This window comes from Tamandua tetradactyla, chromosome 5 (assembly GCF_023851605.1).
Source record: "Tamandua tetradactyla isolate mTamTet1 chromosome 5, mTamTet1.pri, whole genome shotgun sequence".
Lineage (NCBI taxonomy): Eukaryota > Metazoa > Chordata > Mammalia > Pilosa > Myrmecophagidae > Tamandua > Tamandua tetradactyla.
The window spans coordinates 67,371,002-67,393,798 of record NC_135331.1 but is presented as its reverse complement, the minus strand read 5'-3'; the positions used below and the strand labels follow the sequence as shown (position 1 = coordinate 67,393,798).

At 34.2% G+C, this 22,797-nt stretch overlaps 1 protein-coding gene across 12 annotated transcripts in view; it reads left to right on the top strand.

Annotated features, from left to right (window-relative positions):
* Nucleotides 1–22,797, top strand: part of PHC3 (polyhomeotic homolog 3) — a 153,767-nt gene that overhangs the window by 107,613 nt on the left and 23,357 nt on the right. For all 12 annotated transcript variants that reach the window (XM_077161006.1, XM_077161003.1, XM_077160998.1 and 9 more), the window contains 3 exons: nt 2,031–2,281; nt 5,305–5,464; nt 15,159–15,273. In XM_077161006.1, coding sequence (XP_077017121.1) covers nt 2,031–2,281; nt 5,305–5,464; nt 15,159–15,273 — 526 coding nt within the window. The remainder of the gene's footprint in view (nt 1–2,030; nt 2,282–5,304; nt 5,465–15,158; nt 15,274–22,797) is intronic.

Sequence of the window (22,797 nt, the reverse complement as noted above, 5' to 3'; positions counted from 1 at the left end):
TAGTGCCTGCAGCCTTTATGCACTGGCTATAGCCTGCAGGGAACAGGGAGGGGGACGTAGTACTCAGGAGGGGTGCATGAGAGGTGGGTTGGGTTGCATTGGGGGTGGGGATGTGGGGCAGTTACCTGTACTGGGAGTTGGTGGGGTGGGGGCTGTTGGAGCCAGGGGAATGGGAGCAGGTAATAGGGTTCAGGTGTGTGGGGTGTAGGGTGAGGTGCTGATCACTGGGCTGTGCTGGTGAGGGTGGTCAGGGTACACGCTGAAGGAACACAGCCTGGTTTATTTCCTAGTCCTGTGTTCCTGTCCATGCACTTGTGCAGGCTCCATGGCTCTGAGCCAGGCTCCAGCTTTCTGCCTCTCAGTTCCTCGGCCTCTGCAACCAGGGATGCTGCATGTGGTGCACGAGACTCTTCCAGGTCAGCTGCACTCCCAGATCACCACCTCAGTCACCCTCCTGTCTCTTCTGTAACTTTTCCATGGAACAGGTCTAATTTTGAGCTACTCTAGTCGGCCGTCTTCCCCCAAGTCCTTAATTCTGTTTTAATTTTTGTTGTTTCTCTCATTCTATTTGCTTTGGGGTTAGTTTGCTGTTCTTTCTTAAATTTCTCCAGGTTAGCATTTAAGTCTTCAATTTTTGCTTTCTTCCTTTTTAATATAGGTATTTATGGCAATAAATTTCCCTCTCAGCATAGAACTAGAAACATAAGTTCTAATATCTTGTATTCTCATTTTCATTCATCTCTAGATAGTTACTGATTTCTCTAGCAATTTCTTCTTTGACCCACTCAGTAAGAGTGTGCTCTTTACCTTTCATATATTTATGAAAGTTCTGGTTCTTTGGTGGTTATTGATTTCTAGTTCATACAGTTGTGATCAGAGAAAATGAATAATTTCACTGTTTTTAAATTTATAAAGACTTTTTTGTGTCCTGGCATATGATCTGTCCTCGAGAATGTTCCATGAGCACTAGAAAGGAATGTATGTCCTGGTGGTTTGTGGTATAATGACCTATATATGTCTGTTAGGCCTAAATCATTTATCAGATTGTTTATGTTCTCTGTTTCCTTGTTGATCCTCTATCTGGTTCTTCTATCTATAGAGGAGAGTGGTATATTGAATTCTCCTACTGTTATTGTTGAAACATCTATCACTTCCTTCGGTTTTGTCAGTGTCTCTCTCATGTACTTTGAAGCTTCCTTCTTTACATTAATTTTATCTGTAAGTATGTGCTTTTTTTCCCCTCCGACATCTGTACACACCGACATTCCTAGATATTCGCTGACTCCATCTTTCTGCATTAGTACAGCTAGTAAGGATCAGTGCTACCATTTGGATAGGTAAAAGTCTCCATTATAGGCTATTGGGTCAATCTTATTATGGTCCTCAGAATTTAAGGGGAGAAATCACAGTGATCCAGCGCAACATTTTGTACTTGCTTGATGCCATAGTGTTATCCAAAATTGACATATAAAGTGCCACTGAAGAGTTAAAAAATGTTCGTGCGAGTATTTGGATACAGTCTTACTGCCTCAAGTTAAGAGTCATGACCTGTGTAACCCATTAAAATCCCTATTTATTTTGTGGTCCTCATGATCCTCTTTTATTTAAGCACAGTTTGGAGTACCCTTCCCCTGCCACCATTTGGAATAATAAATAGGAACAGAGAAACTTTAATACCTGTGTTTTTTAAATAAGAAAAAACAAGCAGCCATTTTAGTAATTATCTTTAAGTTGATATTCTAAACTGTTTTCCTGGTTGATGGGAGAGTTCTTTTTAATTGAGTCGAAATTACCATTCTTTGAAAAGTAACAACCTTCTTCAGTAAAATGGGGATAAATGTAGTCTGTTCCTCATAAGGTAATTGTGCGGATTAAACAAGATAATGAATATAAAGTTCTTAGAGTAGATTTTAAAGCATCAGATGTTATTAGTATTTATTCTTTTATTCTCTATCATATTTGCTTGAAAAGCAAAATGCTAAAGGACAAACAAACAAAAATGACCTTTCTTTTTTTTTTTTTTCCCCCAGAGCAAGTGGAATTACCTGCTGTGGCTTCAGTCAGTGCTTCAGTAATTAAATCTCCATCAGATCCTTCACATATTTCTATCCCTCCACCTCCACTTTTACTTCCAGCTGCTACCACAAGGAGTAATAGTACATCTATGCCCAGTAGCATTCCAAATTTAGAAAACAAACCTCCACAGGCTATTGTTAAACCACAGATCTTGACCCATGTCATTGAAGGCTTTGTGATTCAGGAGGGATTGGAGCCATTTCCTGTAAGTAGCAAGTAAATTTTTATTTAAAAAAATTTTTTATTCATGTCACTTTACTTATTTTTTATTGCAGTAATTTATATATAACACATAATATCCTATTTTTAACTGCTTTCATATATACAGTTTTGTGATATTAATTGCACTCACAGTATTGTGCCACTATCTATTACCAAAGCTTTGTAACTTTAATTTTAAACTTTGTTCTCTAATAAAAAGCATATAAATTTATTTTTAAAAGTTGTCAGTTTTTAGTCTAGGATTTATCTCTTTATATCCTTTATGTATCTCAAATATATTTCTAAAATATAGTTGTTGTATAAACTAAGGGAAAAAATGAAAACATTTTCAAGATATGGGGATGTCAATTTATAATTTTTAGGTAAAGGAGTTGGAAGTTTACCTTAATGAAGTAACTTTTTCTTTTTAAGGGGCTTGAAATGACACTTTATGTGGATTTTTTTATGGTGTTTCTTGTATAATGTGATGCTTTTTGATACAGTGTTAACTTTCCAGTGACTTAATATATCTGAAATTACCCAACTGGTGGCTTGTAATTAGCAGAAAGATTTTTTCATTATTCCTAAATCTCAGCTTTCAATCTCATTTTTAAAAAAGCTTTAAAAATTTTACCTCAAATTGAGGTGTTGTATCTGTCACTAAAAGTTCTATAGTTTGAGACTAGCTGTACATAATTTATTTGTGTATATCTGCCAATGAACATTTTTCCTTAGAAAATAAAGAAAAGCCTACATAAAAACACACAGTATTTATTCTGAAGACCTTTGAATCACCTGATTTTCAGATTCATGGGTAGTGAAAATTTTGCATTTTCATAGTTAATTACCCAATAAAGGGTCTTTCGTTTCAGTTTACCGTGTGTATGTTAAACTTGAATCTGTAAGAATTCTGGTTGATTGATAGTCTTTTCTTTCTGCTATTCAACCTTTGAGTCCTGGCTCTGCCGCATACTAACTATGTGACTTTTGTCAAGTCGTTTAACCTTTCTGATCTTCATTTTTCTCATCTGACAAGTGGAGATACTTTGCTCTTAGGATTGTTGTGAGGATTAAATGTGTATAAATTGCTTTGTGTAGTGCCTGGCACTTAATAGCCTTGGCTATTATTATCAGTTATCACTAGTACTGGAGACAAATTTAATGTTTTTGTTTTTTTTCTGATTATAAAAATAACATGTTCTAAATGGGAAATTTGGAAAATGTATAGAACAGATCATCCCCAATAATCCCACAATGTATGTGTATCTATATATGTGTTTGTCTGTTTTTATGTGATCAAGGGTAGTTCTGTCCACTTCTTTCACTTAGTATACCTTGAGCATTTATCATCCCTTATCATTAATTGTATATTGGAAATATTTTGAAAAGTTACATGATATTCCATTTTATGAAAAGCTTTAACTTGTGTATTCCTCCTGTTATTGTTAGATAGATAAATTTCCATTTTTATAATATTCAAATACTGCTGAAATGAATGTCTTTTTATAGAAATCATCTAAATTTTTAATAATTTCCTTAGCATAAATTCCTAGAAGTAGAATCATATTCCATATATATTCATAGGACTCTTGATACATATTGCCAAGTTATTTTTTGAAAAGATGATTTAAATTTATCCACCCTCCATAAGTGTCTAACCTTATCAGCATTCAATTTTTACTGTTTTTTTATATGTTCCATAAATTCTACTTGAGACATATTAAATATACTAACTGAAATAAGCCAAATTTAAAAGTTTGTGGGTGATTTCTTCTTTAGCATTAAATGTAGTAATTTCTAATATCCTACTGTTCCCCTTATGCAGCAGATATTAGAGACTTCTAACAGCATTCTTGAGGAATAAGATATTCTAGTTTTTTATTTTCTGAATAGCTGAAGGCTCACTAGCTATTCAGTAAATATTTTGGGTCTGAATTTTTTTTGTTGCTGAAAATATTTCTAAAACAAGAAGTATTCATGACAACCAAGTATACTGAACATAAGTGAATTTTTTATTGTTGATTTTAATGTTACTCTTTGAGGATTATTCCATTTCTTTGTGTGATTATAATGGATTCAGTTTTTGAATTAGGACCATGGGACTTGAATTCTAGTTCCAGTTCCTCTTTTGTAAAGAAATCACCCAAACACTTTGAACATTAATTTCCTTGTCTATAAAATACATAGCATCCTCTACTGGATTAATTAATTAGAAAACAAAACTTTCTAGTTAATTTTAAAGTATTTTAATTGACCTGACAATATGAACTAAGAGTCATCTGATAGGTCAGAACCTTTGAACTAGTAATTCCTCCACAGAGAATCTATCATGAAAAAATAAGCCTACATAACAACAAACGAACAAAAAATAAGCCTACAAATAAAAAGTTTTGTGCATGAAAAACAAATCTTAAGGGTTGTTTGCAGAAAAAAAATCATTTAATTGAGTATACTGGTTAAACAAATATTTATTGTGGATCTTTTATTTGTGCTGTACTCATATAGATAAAACTAGTTTTTGAAAGAAGAATTAGTCACCACATAGAACTTGAGAAAGTAATTGCTTAACTGAGTAATACCTTTAAAGATTTTAAAAAAAAGGAAAAACCCTACCTCACAACCCCTAATTAATTATACTGGTAGTCATTGCCTTTGTGTTCAAGTGTTGAACTGAACTGCTAAAATACTCATGGTACAGGATAACTTGATGATTGTTAGTATTAATTCTAAACATAGGGAAATGCTAAATTTTAAGACTTTTTTTTTTTTTAACTCCTTGCCTGAACTAGAACACTGGGTTCCACTTGACTAGGGTTTTGAAGCAGTCATACTTCTGTTGACTAGATAGAAAGCAATTATGTCCACATTGTGTGACTGTTACTCAAGGAATAAAGCCCTTCATGAATGGATCTGACTAACTTAACAAGTAAATTATCTCAGATACCACTCATTTCAAGACTTTTTTTTTAAACAAGTTATCTTTCAACATCTTTTAAAAGATCATTTTATTCTCTCTCCCTTCTAAAGGTGAGTCGTTCATCTTTGCTAATAGAACAGCCTGTGAAAAAAAGACCTCTTTTGGATAATCAGGTGATAAATTCTGCGTGTGCTCAGCCAGAACTACAGAATAATACAAAGCATGCAGATAATTCATCTGACACAGAGATGGAAGACATGATTGCTGAAGGTGTGTGGATTTTAGTTATGAAACCCTTTAAATTAACTTTGACTTTTACTGCTTGAAAAAGGACATGGATTTTTAGCCTAGACAGATTTTCACTTGGAGGTGTTCATTTTTTTTAGTCTCATCCATTGAACTATTTGACTAAATGATGGGAAAATTAACTAGACTTTTAATTGGCCAAATTATTAAAATAGTAAAATCAGTGTTAATGTCCATGATGTCAGTTTTATTTTGGGGGAGTGTGGGTGGGAAAAGTTCCATTGTATATGAGAGAATGCAATAAAAAATTTTAACGTCAAAATAGCCAATTCTTTTTAAGGAGATTTAAGAAACAGATGGTTATTTCACTGTATTTGCTTAAAAGTTCAGAGCTTTCTGAGTTGTTTGATTTTTAGACTTTCCACATTCTGCTGTTTGACATCAGGTGGAAATTACAGTTATATTAGGGATGTATTAGTGATTATATTTGTTCAAAAAGAAAACTATTACTAAATCTCTTTAATATCATGTAAAAGAATCCTTTTTATTGACTTTATTCTAACAGTAACTATTCCATAGAAGTCAAAATGGTATATAAAATGACTGCATAAAAACAAACAAAACATGAAGGTGATATATTTTATACCTTGAGCTTCCTATTTAAAGTCAACAGACGCTTATACTACTTTTTTTTGAGGGGGTGGTGGTGGTGCATGGTCCAGGAATTGAGCCTGGGTCTCCTGCATGAAAGGCAGGCATTCTAACCACTGAACTACCTGTGCACCCACTTGTACTCTTTTCAGATGAGGTTCTGAATTTCTGGTTAAATAAAAATCTGTCTTAAATCTATGTGAGCATCTTTGTGAGACTGTCCCTAATTGATTCTAATCATGGCCCTGAAATTGATATAGTTCAGTTTAAGTAATCTAGGATCATTCAGTATAGTCAGTTCTCTCCTGTAGTGAATTAGTTATATAACATCTGTTTCTACATTATTATCCTCAGTATATTAGTATAGTTCATTTAAAATAAACATCCATTTTTGCACATATTTATTGAACATATACTGTATGCTTGTATTTTGTTAAATTAAGGAAAATAGGTAAGACTTTGCTTGTAGCTTTCCCAACTCTTAGAAAGAAGGCACCTCTGTCAGTATTAGTTCTTTATAGACTGTTACAATGTTGTCTTCATTATTTAACTTCCTATTTGAGAGCCAAAGAATATAATGGTATAAATTTGATTTTTACTGCTAACTTATACAGAGTCCAATTTGATTTTTTTTTAAATGAAAGGAATGTTAATCATGAAAATTTTCAAATGTTCATACAATTAGAATTAAATAATGAATCGCCAATCACCAGATTCAGCATTATTACCTAATTTCAATATTACTTTGTCACTCTTGCTTTATCCACCTCTTTTGTTTTTCTTCCTCCTTCTTCTTTCCTTTCTTCTTTCCTTCCCTCTTGTTTTAAAGAAAATAATTCTATTTCACTGCTACCTGTATCCCTATACACCTTTAAAAATTATGTACTTTTTCTTCCGTAACTACAGTGCTGTATCACAAAATTAACATCAATAGCAATATAATAATGTCTTTGGTGTCAACTAATATCTAATCCATGTTCAATTTTACCCAGTTATTTTAAAAATTGTCCTTTTGTAGTTAGTCTATTCATCAAGATCCAAAGAAGATCTCCATTTTGTCTTTTGTTATGAATTTAATTTCATTTAATTCCTGAATGCTTGCTTTTATTTATGCATCATACCATTTTGTTTGAGAAAAAATGTTCACTTGAAAGGAAAAGTAGTATCTACAATAAGCCTAATTTACAATAAGCATATAAATGAAAGTTCAAGGCTAAAAGATATTTATAGTATGCCCCCTTGTGTACATATATTGGAAGAACACGGACTCCTTAAGTTTCAAGGTATATTTTATGATACTCAGTTTATAATTTAGGCATTTAGCGTATTCTAGACTGTGCTCTTACATGAGAGGTATATATGGAAGTAAATAACCTCTTTTCTCTGAAGGAGCTTTTAATCTAGATTGGAACTAGGGAATCCCTATAGCAAAAGATAACTAAGGAGAAAATGGTAAATGAGCTATGTAGACAGTAAGAACTTAGAACTTAAAATTCACAGAAATTATTCAAAGTTTGGTGAATTCCTATAGAAATAGGGTTTGACCTGGGTCTTGGATAATAAAACATGTGTTTAAGTTAGCAAACAGGTGAAGCTTAATAGATCCATATTTTCCCACTGTAACCCTCAAGGGGACTTTTCAAATACTTTTTATATTCTGCCTAAAATACTCAGGAATATATCAGGGTATTACATTAACCTATACAGAATAAGATCTCATTCCCTATTCTAGGTTCCATGTAGTTGGATTGTTTAAATAAACTGACCAGACAGATTATATTAGAAGCGTGCTACAGAAAGTTTAAATTTCGTACCAAATAAACGTCTCTTCCTTTGGTCTCACACAAAAGTTGAAGTTTTAAAATACAGTCAGTATCATCCTTTACCCTGTAGTCTGATTAACTTTAGTCCTACCCAATTCAGCTTCATTCATATCTCTAATTGAAGCCTGATCACTCTTTCAGTGTTTTTAACAGTTGCTGTATTGGGAAATGTCCTGAAAGCTGCAGAACTCTAATTCTGAATCTCAGGTGTTCCCTAGATAAGCAGTGTTCCAGGGAACTACCAAGTAACATACAAAGAGTATAGCACCTCAGAACTTAGAATTAACAGTTACAAATAGAATGACTGCTATAAGAGCTTACAATCGAGTAACCTGTATAATAAGCCTTATTTGAACATTCTGTACTCCTTAATCATTGATTGCCCAATCTCTGCCTACTTTCTATCCCCTGATAATATGTTCACTCAATTCAATTCTCAGAGTTTGCTCATTAGAGGTTGTTTATATTAGTGAGACCATATATTACTTGTTTGTTTCTGCTTATTTCACTTGACATAATGTCCTCAGGGTTCATCCTCCTAGTTGGGTGCCACACGAGTTCATTCATTCTTGCAGCTGCTCATTATTCCAATGTATGTATACACTACATTTCACCCTTCCGTTCATTAGTCTGTGTACCCTTAGGCCATATCCATCCATTGTAAATCATGAAAAATGCCACCTTAACCACCAGTGTGCAGTAATCCAGTAGCCCAGATATTGGACAATGATTGTATAAAATATTGCAGAAAAAGAAGTTGCTTGTGTTAGTATGGATCTACTTCAGGATGTTTTGTTACACTAAGATTTTATTATATATATAAATATATATATATAATAAAATCTGTTTTATATATATAAAATCTCTCTCTATATAAAATTTATATATTTATAAATATAATAAATATATAAATATTATAAATATATAAATATTGTAAATTATAAATAAATTTATAAATATATGTTTATAAATATATATAAATTATATATATAAAGAGATAATAAATCTCTTTATATATATATAAAATTTATTATATATATAAAATCTCTGTCAGTACTACACTGTCTTAGTTAACCTACCTCTGTTGTAAGTTTAAGATTGGGCAGATTGCAGTGCTAGTGGTTAAAAGAGGGAAGGGTAAGTGTTATGGGATATTTGGGTTTTTTTTTTTTAATTTTGTTTTCTGGAGTAATGAAGTTGTTCTAAAAATGATCGTGGTGTTCAAAACAGAAGTATGTGTTGATACTGTGAACCATTGATTGCATACTTTGGATGGATTGTATGCCGGATGAAGATCTCTCAATAAAAATAAATAAAAAGAAAAAAAAAGATAAACAGGAGGAACATTTCTGGTACAACACAGTTAATAAATGCACAAAGGATTGTAAGTGCCATGTGACTTAGGATGCAGTGAAGAATGGAGGGTTGTGTTAGAGAAGTAGTAGGGAGTGAGAATGTCAAAGTCAGATTTATAGAGTACTTTGGGTATTAGGTTGAGGAGTTAGGAGTTATTTTGTCAAGAGGATGATTTCTGAAGATTTTTAGCCAGGTGGCATGAACAAAAGAGTATATTTGGAAACTTTGCTGTCATCTGTAGGATAAATGCAGAGGTTTTGACATATAATTTACAACTGTAGTCATGGTGGGAAAAGGAAACAAAGATTTAAAGAAGATTAGTATATTTCTTAGTGGAGAAATGTTTACATAAAATTTACTAAAATTTTATATACTTCATAATTTAAATTCCCGTGGTAATTTTATAATTCTTGTGTCTCTATTACTGTGTACTTCAGTGTTTAAGGGAAGTTCTATAGGGAGAAATGGTGAGGCCACTTGTTTAGTTTAATTCATTATAAAAAATTTCATGGTAAGAAAAGTGATAAACTGCTTTTTAAAGGGATAAACTGTAATTCCATTTGGACCGGGTCTATTTCCAGAATCTCCGAATAGTAGATTGTGATTTACAAACATGGTTTATTATTATCTTCCCAGTACACTGTCAAACTAATCATGATTTCCATTTCATTGTCTCTGCTGGTGTTCCTGATTGGATCACGGGTCTTCAGGGAAATTGAAAAGTAACTTCTCAGAAAAAATAAGGGGTGTGTTTGTGACCTGTATTAGTTAAGATATGTTTGGCCACTCATAGGGACTCAGAGTAATATTTAATTGCCCAGGGATAAGAAGTCCAGGATACACATGGTGATTTGCTGTTGGGTGCTCACACTCCCTAGGGATGGATCTGCCATCCCTAGGATGTTGTTCTAATTCCTAAGATAGCTGATCTTCATGATTACATTCTTCCCAGTGAGATGGGGAAAAGGGCGCCATATGTAGTTTGTGGACATTGCCATTCATATCCTGTAGTCAGCAGTTGGCCACATCTAGGGCAGAAACTGTAGTGTTTATTGTGGGTGGCCATGTATTTATCTAAAAATTAGGATTTCATAACTATGGGAGAGAAGTGAAGAATAGATGTTTAGAGAATTGCCAGCAGTCTCTGCCACAGAATTCCTCACCTTTAATAGCTAAATCAATAGTCTTTTGAGCTCATTTGGTTCTATAGTATTTTTATTCATAGATATGAAAAGTGGCCTTGATAATATTACCAGAAAAGTTAAAAATCTGACAAAACATGAGAATAGGGATTTAAAAAAATCTACTAGTGTTCTTCTTTATGAGAACTAAAACTGATATATTTTTGTTTGTGGTTAGTCCTTATATGTGTTTGGGATTTCTCCTCACACCAGCAAAAGCATTTTCTTGTCCTTCATAAAGTATTCTAACCTATTATCAAGTGTTGCACAGTGTTATACTAATTAATAGAGATTTTTATAAGAAAGCTTCCAATATAGCCTGGACCTGGAGCAATTTGAATGTTTAGGATTCTTCAGGACTGGACTGATGGCAGTGGTGATTGAGTGAGAGGTTTGTCTCAGGTGCAGGTTTTTCTCAGTTGTATCAAGTTATAAATAGTACAAAGGAAAAACTATGCTCCTGGAAGTTAGGATGTCAAGTCCTAGAAATGTGTTGGCAGATGTTCTGACTGGGTCACAGATATATGAAAACCATCTCCAGGTCATTGAAAGGGGCGATTTTTTAAAAATAATTATTTTATTCTATTTTTTTAAATACCAAAAATTACCAAACGAATGGCAGACATTCCTATTTTGATCATTCCGTTCTACATATACAATCAGTAATTCACAGTATCATCACATAGTTGCATATTCATCAACATGATCGTTTCTTGGAACATTTGCATCTATTTAGAAAAAGAAATAAAACGAAAACAGAAAAAAAATTTATACATACCATAGCCCTTACCCCTCCCTTTCACTGATCACTAGCATTTCAAACGAAATTTATTTTAACATTTGTTCCCCGTATTATTTATTTTTATTCCATATGCTTTACTTGTCTGTTGACAAGGTAGATAAAAGGAGCATCAGACACAAGGTTTTCACAATCACACAGTCACATTGTGAAAGCTATACCATTATACAATCATCTTCAAGAAACATGGCTGCTGGAACACCGCTCTACATTTTCAGGCAGTTCCCTCCAGCCTCTCCACTACATCTTGACTAACAAGGTGATATCTATTTAATGCATAAGAATAACCTCCAGGATAACCTCTCCACTCTGTTTGGAATCTCTTAGCCATTGACACTTAATTTGTCTCATTTCACTCTTTCCCCCTTTTGGTTGAGAAGGTTTTCTCAATCCCTTGATGCTGAGTCTCATCTCATTCTAGGATTTCTGTCCTACATTGCCAGGAAGGTCCACACCCCTGGGAGTCACGTCCCACGAAGACAGGGAGGGTGGTCAGTTTGCTTGTTGTGTTGGCTGGAGAGATTGGCCACATCTGAGCAACAAAAGGGATTCTCTTGGGGGTGACTCATGCCTAATTTTAAGTAGGCTTGACCTATCCTTTGTGGGGTTAAGTTTCATATGAACAAACCTCAAGACTGGGGGCTCAGCCTATAGTTTTGGTTGTCCACACTGCTTGTGAGGATATCAAGAATTCAACTAGGGAAAGGTGAATTTTCCCCCGTCCTCACCATTCCCCAAAGGGGACTTTGCAAATACTTTTTTACTCACCGTTCAGATCACTCTGGGACTTATCAGGGCATCACTCTGGACAAACCAACAAAATCTCAAGGTTCCATGTACTTATGGTGTTCAGTTAAGCTGTCTGCGTAAGTTATATTAGGAGATGCACTAGTCAAAATATAAACTTTGTACCAAATAAACATTTTTTGCTTTAGTCTCACACATAAGTTGAAATTTTAAAATATTAATTACCATCTATTTTCAGCACCCTGCGGTAAGGACATTCCTTTGTTCTTCCTCATGTAAAAACATTTTTAAAATTTGTACATTTAGTCACTATCATTATACACTCTAGGCATTCCTAGATTATACCATCTCAATCTTTATCGTCTATCTTTCTTTCTGATTTCATTTGTGTCCACAACCCTCCTTCCTCTATCATTCTCACATTCAGCTTCATTCAGTGTTTTAACATAATTGTATTACAGTTAGGTAATATTATGCTGTCCATTTCTGAGTTTTTACAATCAGTCCTGTTGCACAATCTGTATCCTGAAAGGGGCGATTTTTTAAAAATTATTTTTATTGATATATATTATGTCCTTGTAATCATCCAAAGTATACAATCAGTGGTTCACAATATCATCACAAACAACTTTTTTTTCTTTTTTGTGAAAAACAATATATATACAAAAAAGCAATAAATTTTAAATTGTAGAACAGATTTCAGAGTTTGTTATGGGTTACAATTCCATGATTTTAGGTTTTTACGTCTAACTGCTCTAAGATATAGGAGACTAAAAGAAATACCAATATAATGATTCAGCAATTATACTCATTTGTTTAACAATACTGATTTGTTTAACACTACCTTCTCTGTAAAACTCCACTGTCTCTTTTGATCTTTCTCCCATTCCTTAGGGATATTTGGGCTATGCCCATTTCTAACTTTTTCATATTGGAAGGGGCTATCAATAATACGGGATAAGGGAGATGGAACTAATTTATGTTCTGGAGAGGCTGGCCCCTCTGCATTTCAGGACTTTTCTGGTTCAGAGACCCATCTGGAGGTCGTAGGTTTTGGAAAGTTATCCTAGTGCATGGAACCTTTGTAGAATCTTATATAATGCCCTAGGCATTCTTTGGGGTTGGCCGGAATGGTTTTGGTTGGGGTTCGGCAATCTATGATAGATAGCAATGTCTAACTTGCCTAAGAGTGACTTCCAGAGTAGCCTCTCGACTCTCTTTGAACTGTCAACCACTGATACCTTATTTGTTAACACTTCTTTTCCCCCTTTGAAAGGGACGATTTTAATTTTACTTCTTAGAGACTACCTCTTCCTGATGACTTTGATTATGAAGGTAATTCTAAGAATTTCCATAAAATGGCCATGTACTAGTTTGTGATTTCATCGGTCATGAAAATGTATTTAGGTGTCCCTGGCACTTCAGATATTATTTCACAATATTTTTTTTTTCGTAGTTCTTGTTCCCTTCATTTGGTTTAGACTTTGCCATCTTTTTTCTCCAGTAAAGCTGGGATGGTGTAAGTGCTTGGAGTTAGTATGTCATCCATGTTGGTGTTTCAGAGTTCCTGTCTCCATCTTAACAAAGATTTGTAAAATGAATAACATTATAAAAACGCATATATAGAGCTCGCAGCTAAAAACTTGAGTTAGTGGTGTGCTTCTGTTGCATATTTTATATGACTTGGCATAGGAATTATGATGATACAAGAAATGGCAAAATATGGGAGAGTAAAGAATTCAGCAGTTTTCATTGAAGTATTTCTTGAGCACTTATTCAAGGTCTTCATATTTTTTTAGTTTTTTTGAAAAACAGGGAATGAAAGTATCATTTTTTTTTTTAAATCCATACTGCCTGTTGTTACAATCTTCAATGTGACTCTTGGGAAGGAAGGTATTATAAATCCCGTTTTATAAGTGTGAATACTTTGATTATGAAGATTAAGTTCTTGATTATAGGTGACTGCTGCTTAGTACTTGAGGATTTAGGTAGGAAGTTTTTTTGAGTTCTGTGCTGTGGCTTGAGTAAAATAATGGATGTAAAGGTGAAGGAAGGGCTTTCTGACTTAATGGGGAACCCTGAAAAAACATTAGAGATTAGAAATTATAAAACTATTTGTAATTTTTAAGATTACTATAAATTATTTTAAAATAATTTTAATACACTGTAACTAAAAGGGACTATTTTATAATTATAGATAGTACCACATTTTTATTTATCTGGAACACTGTGGATCTTTGAGAGTGTTTATTTTGTATACTCCTCTAAAGTCAAACATATCAAAATTTCACCTTTTTTTAGAGGTCATTTTCATTCTCTTAGTTAAAATTATATGTTTCCTGCCATATAGTCTCATAGCACAGTTGTAGTAGTTAGGTTCAGGTGTCACCTTGGCCAGGTGATGGTGCCCAGTTTTGTTGCTGTGGACATAAATCATCAACATATGAAATTCATCTATGGCTAATTTTGTCTGCAGTCGGTTTAGGCAAGTGCCTTCCACAACGAGTGAGGCTTCAAAGGAGAAGTCATAAGAGAAACCAACAGCTCAGTACAGCCCAGCCCAGCACAGTGCAGTACAGAACTCAGAGTCGGCTCAAACCCAGTAGTTTGGATGTCCAGAAAGGAACAGCCTTGGGGAAAGTGGTTTGAACCCAGAAACTGGGAGAGAAGCCTAGCACACATCACCATGTGCCTTCCCAAGTTAGTACATTTGTAACTAAATAAATCCCCTTGATAAAAAGCCAGTCCATCTCTGGTTTATTGCATTCTGGCAGCCTTAGCATACTCAAACACACAATATCCTAAATTCCTATTCTACAGTCTCCTTTATGAAAGGGCTCCTCCTGGAGGGCAGTAACTGTCTGATTTATCGTTATTTCTTTATTTGTACATTTAAGACATAGATTCTTAGCAAAATGAGCCTTTAAAATGTAATTTTTATTTATAATTGTAGAAAATTCCATATAATTTTTATGCAGAAGCAAGAGGCAACTAGTAGAGGTATTTGTTTATGGAGGCTTTCACCCTGCCAAAGTGACTATGGATTGAAAAGTTAAAGGACACTGGTCTGAACTAGCGGCATCTACAAAGTAGAGATTAAAGGAAGATTTGCTACAATTAAATTTTTGGAATATTTTTCCCTTTGTTTTCTTTTCTTTTAGAGACATTAGAAGAAATGGACAGTGAGTTGCTCAAGTGTGAATTCTGTGGAAAGATGGGATATGCTAATGAATTTCTACGGTCAAAACGATTCTGCACTATGTCATGTGCCAAAAGGTATTTCTTTTTTTTTTTTTTTACATGGGCAGGCACTGGGAATCGAACCCGGGTCCTCGGGCATAGCAGGCAAGCATTCTTACCTGCTGAGCCACCGTGGCCCGCCCCAAAAGGTATTTCTGATCTCTTGAATTTCCTAAACCAAAGCAAAAAACAATAACCATTGCAACAGAATCAAAAAAACCTTTCTATAGTCTACAAATAGATATAATGTAGCACAGTATAGCATAATATAAAACTTATAATGTAATATAGAGGAAAAATATAAAATAAACATTATCTGGAACTACTTTGGTATTTAGTTATCTCTTGCTCTGTGAAAATTACATATTTAGTATTACAGTGAATTTACAGTAAATTCTAATGAAATAGAAATCTGGTAGTAAGAATATGTTGAGGAGTATCTGTTTTGTGAGATGATCAAGATGTTATACCTGTCCTTAAGTTATCTAAGTAATATTTTACAGATTGATTGTTTTGCCAACATTGAGATACCTAGGTTTACTTTTGTTTTGTTTTGAAGGGTTTTTATTTGTTTTAACCATATCTATTTATTTCAGGTTTTTAAGCAAGATAGCTATAGCTCTAAGTTCTCCACATTGTTGCATTATCAGACAACAAAATATCTATCTTGTCTAAATCAGTATTTTTAATAGTAATTATTATAAGTAAATAGTATTAATAACAAAAAATGTTTAATTACTTCATTGATCTTATAATTCCCAGGTTTAGTTTACATTGAAAAGCCTACTCTAATTCTGATGATATATCAGAATGTATCTGTTAAGTGTAGATATTCACCACTAAAGTTGGAGTTGATTATTTTGAATAAATTTTGAAATTTATTCTTTAAGAGTAATCTTTCAAAGAGTTTAAGATCTTGATTGTATACATGTAAGGAATTTCTTGATCATTTTATTTGGTATGTGTGCCACTAAAGTGTACTTTATATACTTAAATAAATAATAGGGAATAAAAAGGAATAGAAAGAAAAAAAAACAATAAGTAATGAAAGAACCCAAAATAAGTTGTCAAACTGTTATTCAAATACTCTTTCGTTTTATTGATAAATCAAATTATATGTGACTTCTGTTTTAACTTGAGATATTTCTACTTCACCTGAAAGAAAGAACAGTGGCTCTCTGATTCTAAGTGATTAAAAACTCTGAAAACTTGGGAAAGGTACTTTTCAGAATATTTTAAAATTCGGTTATTGAGAAATATTTCAGGACATTTAATACCATCATCACTTTTCCCCCAGGGATAATTACTGAATTGTCACCTTTAAGTAGGCCTTGTTAGAGGGTGAGGGACCCTAACACAGAGGAATGTGGACAGGAGAACAAAGAGGGGAGAATAAATTAGGTGAAAGAACTCCTGCTGTTCACATGTCTATGTAGCCATCTGTCTCAAAGATCTATATATTTAGGGACTCATAATCAAGTGTATAATTATTCTCTTTTTTCTCTATGGAGAAACATGTTTTTTTCAGTTGATATAAATGGAAATCAGAAACTATGGACCTGAGCCCACAGATGAGCATAATGAATACAGCAGGGAGTATGTTAATTGTTTTAGGTAAAATGTTTTTAAGAGCAAAATAAACTGTTCATTCTCACTGTACTTTTTATTTCTCCCTTCTGATAGTATCATAAAACATAGGTGAGGAAAATTTATTTTGGTATCAGCGTTCTGGGTCCCAGAACAGTTGTCAGTGATAAAGTTAATTGGAATTTATTCTTGTCATTTTCCTGAAAATTTTTTCTTAAAATTTTTAAGAGTTTTGAAAATATGAAATTATAGTGATGGTTTTATATGTGTAAAAAAGGAGAAATTGCATGTTGTTTTCTTAGCTTTTCCATATGTATTCCTTAGCTTTCTTCCTTTCATTCTGCTTTCTACAGAAGTGGTCAGCAAACTGCAGCTCAGTCCAAATCTTTCCTACCATATAAATATATATTTTAAATGCAGTTTTATTGAGAAATATTTACACACCGTACAAACCATCTAAAGTATACAATCACAGGCTTACAGTATCACCACATAGTTGTGCATCCCTCCCTATACCAAATTTAGAACATTTTTATTACCTGAGAAAAGAACTAAAAAATTATTAAAAAAAAAAATTCAAATCCTCCCATACTTCTTATCCCCCCCCCCATTATTGACCCATAGTAGTGGTGTGGTACATTTGTTATTGTTGATGAAAGAGTATTAAAATATTACTGTTAACTATAGTCTATAGTTAGTAGTAGGGACATTTTATCCCAAATAATCCTCTATTATTAACTCTTTGTAAAAGTGTCATACATTTGCTGTAGTTCATGGAAGAAGTTTCTTATATTTCTACAGTTAATCATGAACATTATCTACCATAAGATTCATTGTGTTATATAAACCTCCAGCTTTCCTTCTGGTGACATACACTGCCATCTATTTGTATGGCCCATAAGTGAAGAATGGTTTTAAATTTTTTAAATGGTTTAAAAAAATCAAAAAGAGTAATATGTCATGAAAATTATATAAAATTCAAATGTCAGTGTTGATAAATAACAATTTTATTGGAACACAGCCATGCTCATTTATTACCCATTGTCTACGACTACGTTCTCACTGCAGTGGTAGAATCGAATAGATGCTACAGAGGCTATATGACCACAAAGTAAAAAATATTTATGGCTGTTAGCCCTTTTAAGAAAAAGTTGCTGACCTGTTCTTTTTTTTAAAATTTTTTAAAAACTACCAAAAAACACCAAACGGAAGATTCCTAACTTTTGATCATTCCGTTCTACATATATAATCAGTAATTCACAATATCATCACATAGTTACATATTCATCATCATGATCATTTCTTAGAACATTTGCATGTATTCAGAAAAAGAAATAAAAAGAAAACAGAAAAAAAATCATACATACCATACCCCCCACCGCTCCCCCTCATCAATCACCAGCACTTCAATCTAAATTTATTTTAACATTTGTTCCCCCTATTATTCATCTCTATTCCATATGTTTTACTCGTCCGTCGATAAGGTAGATAAAAGGAGCACCAGGCACGAGGCTTTCACAATCACACAGTCACATTGCAAATGCCACACCACTGCACAATCATTTTCAAGAAACCTGGTCACCAGAACACAGCTCCACATCCTCAGGCATTTCCCTCCAGCCTTTCCAGCACACCCTGACTAATAAGGTGATATCTTTTTAATGTGCAAGAACAACCTCTGGGACAACCTCCTGACTCTGCCAGGAACCTCTCAGCTATTGACACTCCACTCTGTCCCATTTCACTACCCCCCCCCCCCCCCAGTCGAGAAGGTCCTCTCAATCCCCTGATGCTGACTCTCAGCTCATTCTAGGGGTTTTCTCAATCCCTTGATGCTGAGTCTCATCTCATTCCAAGATTTCTGTTCCATGTTGCCAGGAAGGTCCACACCTCTGGGAGTCATGTCCCATGCAGAGAGGGGGAGGGTGGTGAGTTTGCTTGTTGTGTTGGCTGGAGAGGCCATATCTGAGCAACAGAAGAAGAGGTTCTCCTGGGGGTGACTCCCAGGACCAACCTTAAGTAGGCCTGACTCGTCCTCCGTGGGGCCAAGCTTCACATGAACAAACCCCAAGACTGGGGGTTGCTGACCTGTTTTTGGCTCTGGCACCCAACAAATGCAATAACCCTGTTAATTTTTTTTTATCATGCCTTATAAAATTCTGTGTTCAAAAACATTAGATAGGGCAGGCCACGGTGGCTCAGCATGCAGAATTCTCGCTTGCTATGCTGGAGACCTGGGTTCATTTCCCAGTGCCATTTTTAAATGTCTTTTTAAAAAAATATTGATTATTGTGAAATATATATATATATAAGCAATAAATTTCAAAATACATTGTAAAAGTAGTTATATTCTTTCTATATTTTCTTTTAGCTACTCCAAGACGCTGTAGACTAAAAGAAATATCAATATAATGATTCAGCAGTGATACTCATTTGTTATGAGTGTCTTCTGTCTTCTCTGTTATAACTCTTCCTCCTCCTTTGACCTTTCTCTTGATCTTTAATGGTATTTGGGCTATGCCCATTCTAATTTTTTCATGTTGGAAACGGGTGTCAACAATATGAGATGGGGGATGCAGCTAGTTGATGTTCTTGGAGAAGCTGGCCCCTCTGGGTTTCAGGACTTATCTGGCCTAGGAACCCATCTGGAGCAGTATCTAGCTGAAGCTTGCATAAGAGTAACCTCCAGAATAGCCTCTCAACTCTATTTGAACTTTCTTAGCCACTGATACCTAATTTTGTTAACGTTTCTTTTTCCCCTTTATATCAGGAAGGCATTGTCGATCCCACAGTGCCAGAACCAGGCTTATCCCTGGGAGTCATATCCCACAGAAATAAACCTCATAAGAACAAGCCCCAAGATCAAAGGCTTGCCCTATTGCGTTGGGAGTCCCTAGTGTTTGAGAGTATCAGGAGTTTCCACAGTGATGAAGTTTAATAGTTTCACATTTTTTCTCCTGTCCCTCAAGGGACTTTGCCAGTACTTTTTGATTATCTGCCCAATCTGCTTTGGAATGTATCCAGGTGTTACATTAAACCATACAGAATTATAAGCACTCATTCCCATTCTGGGCTTTGTTTAGGTTGTTTAAATGAGCTCTCCAGATAGGTTGTAAGATTATGTTTTATAGCAAATTTAAGTTTTGGACAAAATAAATCTCTCTTCCTTGGTCTCATAAATTAGGTGAAGCTCTAAAATAAGATGTTCATTCCTAACCCTGTATTCTCATTTACCTTAGTCCTCGACCTGATTGGCTTCATTTTTATTTCTCATTAAAGCCTGATTTCCTTTTTGGTTTATTTAGCAGTTGTTGTATGTAGCAAAACTCCAACTCTGAGTCTTAGGGTTGCAAAACTCCAATGCTGAGTCTTAGATATCACACAGATACCCAAAGTTCCAGGGAGATACCAGGTTATACATATATAGCACAGTATCTCAAAATCTAGAAATAGCATTTACAGCTCCAGACTAAATGTGACTGCTTGAAGAGCTTACAATCTAGGCCCCAATTTTCTTATAGGTATTTTTACACCGTATGATATTTGTTCTATGGTTCTGGCTTATTTTGTACTATATAATGTCCCCAACATTCGTTCACTTCATTGTGTGCCTCAGGACTTCATTCCTTTCTGTAGTTATACAGTATTCCACCATGTGTATGTACCACAGTTTGCCATTCTCCTTCACAGTGTATCCTTCAGCCACTTCCATCCATTGGGCATCATCTATAATGTCCAAAGTCAACAATCCATGTCTCACATTATACTCACTTAGTTGAACAATTATCAACATTCTCAATTTTAGGCAATTTTCATTGCTCCCAAGACAGTAACTGATACATACCCTCAACAAATAGAAAATCCAAACCTCCCGTTAACTACTGCCTTCCCCCCCACTCCAAATTATTTACCCCTGGTATTGCTATGGTACTGTTGACATCGTGCTGTTAAATATAGACCATAGCATGCAATACTTGATTTCACCTATACCCCTCAATTGTCGACTCTTGGTACAAAATTCGTACCTTTAATGTAGTTCATGCAAGAACTTACTTATATGTGTAGTGTTAATTGGTGGGAAACATGGCTCTGTACAACCCCTTTCGATCAAATTTACCTTCAATATGGCAGTGTTACTTATAAACCCACTAATGAACTGCCTTCACATCTGTCTATTCTCTTTCATTTAAGTTCAACCTCATTAGCTTACTATTCACCCAGCTCTAGTTTCTGTGTATCTCTAGGTCCCCTGTATTCTATATTATAAGCCTCTGAGATTATCTTTACCAAGGTCATAATGGCAAAATTATACAGTATCTATCCTTTTGTATGTGGCTTATTTCACTTAGCGTTATGTCCTCAAGGTTCATCCATGTTGTCATATGCTTCCGGATCTCATTTTGCTTACTGCTGCACAATATTCCATTGTATGTACATACCACATTTTGTTTATCCATTCATCTCTTGATGGGCAGTTGGATTGTTTCCATATTTTGGCAGTTGTGAATAATGAAGCTGTGAACATCAGTGTGCAAATGTCTGTGTCATTACTTTCAATTTTTCTGGGTATATACAAAACAGTGGTATTTCCAGGTTGTAGGCAAACTCAATATTTAGTTTTCTGAGGAATTGCCAAACTTTCTTTCGTGGTGGCTGTACCATCATACATTCCCACCAGCAGTACATAAATGTTCCAATTTCTCCACATCTTCTCCAGCATTTGTAGTTTCTTGTTTGCTTAATAGCAGCCATTCTTAGAGGTGTGAGATATCTCATTATAATCTTGATCTGCATTTCCCTTATAGTTGATGAAAATGAGCATCTCTTCATGTGCTTTTTAGCTATCTATATTTGCTCTTTGGAAGAAATGTCTATTCATATCTTTTGCTCATTTTATAATTGGTTTGCTTGTTCTTTTGTTGTTGACTTGTATGGTTTCTTTATGTATAAAGGATATCAGACCTTTATTTGATATGTGATTTCCATATTTTGAGTTGAGCTGCCTTTTCACTTTTTTTGACAAAGTCCTTTGAAGCAGCGAAGCATTTGATTTTGAGGAGTTCCCATTTATCCCTTTTTTTTTTTTCATTGTTTCTGCTTTAGGTGTGAAGCTTAGGAAACTATCTCCTGTAACTTGGTCTTGAAGGTGTTCCCCTATATTTTCTTCTAGGAGTTTTATGGTACTGGCTCTTATATTTAGGTCTTTGATCCTCCTTATGTTAATTTTTGTGTAAGGAATAAGGGTCCTTTTCATTCTTTTGGTATTGATGCCCAGTTCTTTTTCTTATATATTTACTTTTTGCATTTCAGTAACTTTACTGAAAGGCATATCCTTTAGTACCAAACATAATAATAGTTTGTTAGGTTACCTCTGCCAACTTAAAATTAACACCAGTGTATTCAAAATATTGAAATGTCTCAGCCATTTGGGAAAACTGAAAAGTTATCCCAAACATAGTTTACCAAAGTTAAGTATAACTTTTTAGGTAATACTGTAGTTCTTTGGATTATTTTGTTTGATTTATTTTTCAGTGTATATTTATTTATCCACAACCTGATGTCAAAAGTAAATATGAATTGGTTGCATATATTCTGGATGGATTCAGTTTACACATTTGCATTATATGACTGTTTAACAATAGTGAGTTTAATACTGTAGACCTTACATTCATTGACTTACATGGAAAATCCTGAACATTACCTATTTTAAAGGTACCTATTCACTTAGGACTTTGTTTTGGCACAGTATAGACATTACAGAATGTATGCTCTTCCTTTCAAACCAAATTCTAAATTAGGAAATACTGATTTTATGAAAACAGTCCTTAGTAAAAACTTCTAGAGTGTTAAGCCTGAACTTGTTTTGGTGGGGTAAAGCAAGGTTTTGGAGTGCTAATTTATTTTGTTACGAGAGAAACTAACTTTGTTGTTGGAACTAGTAGATTCTATATAAAAATATTTGTCATACATGTA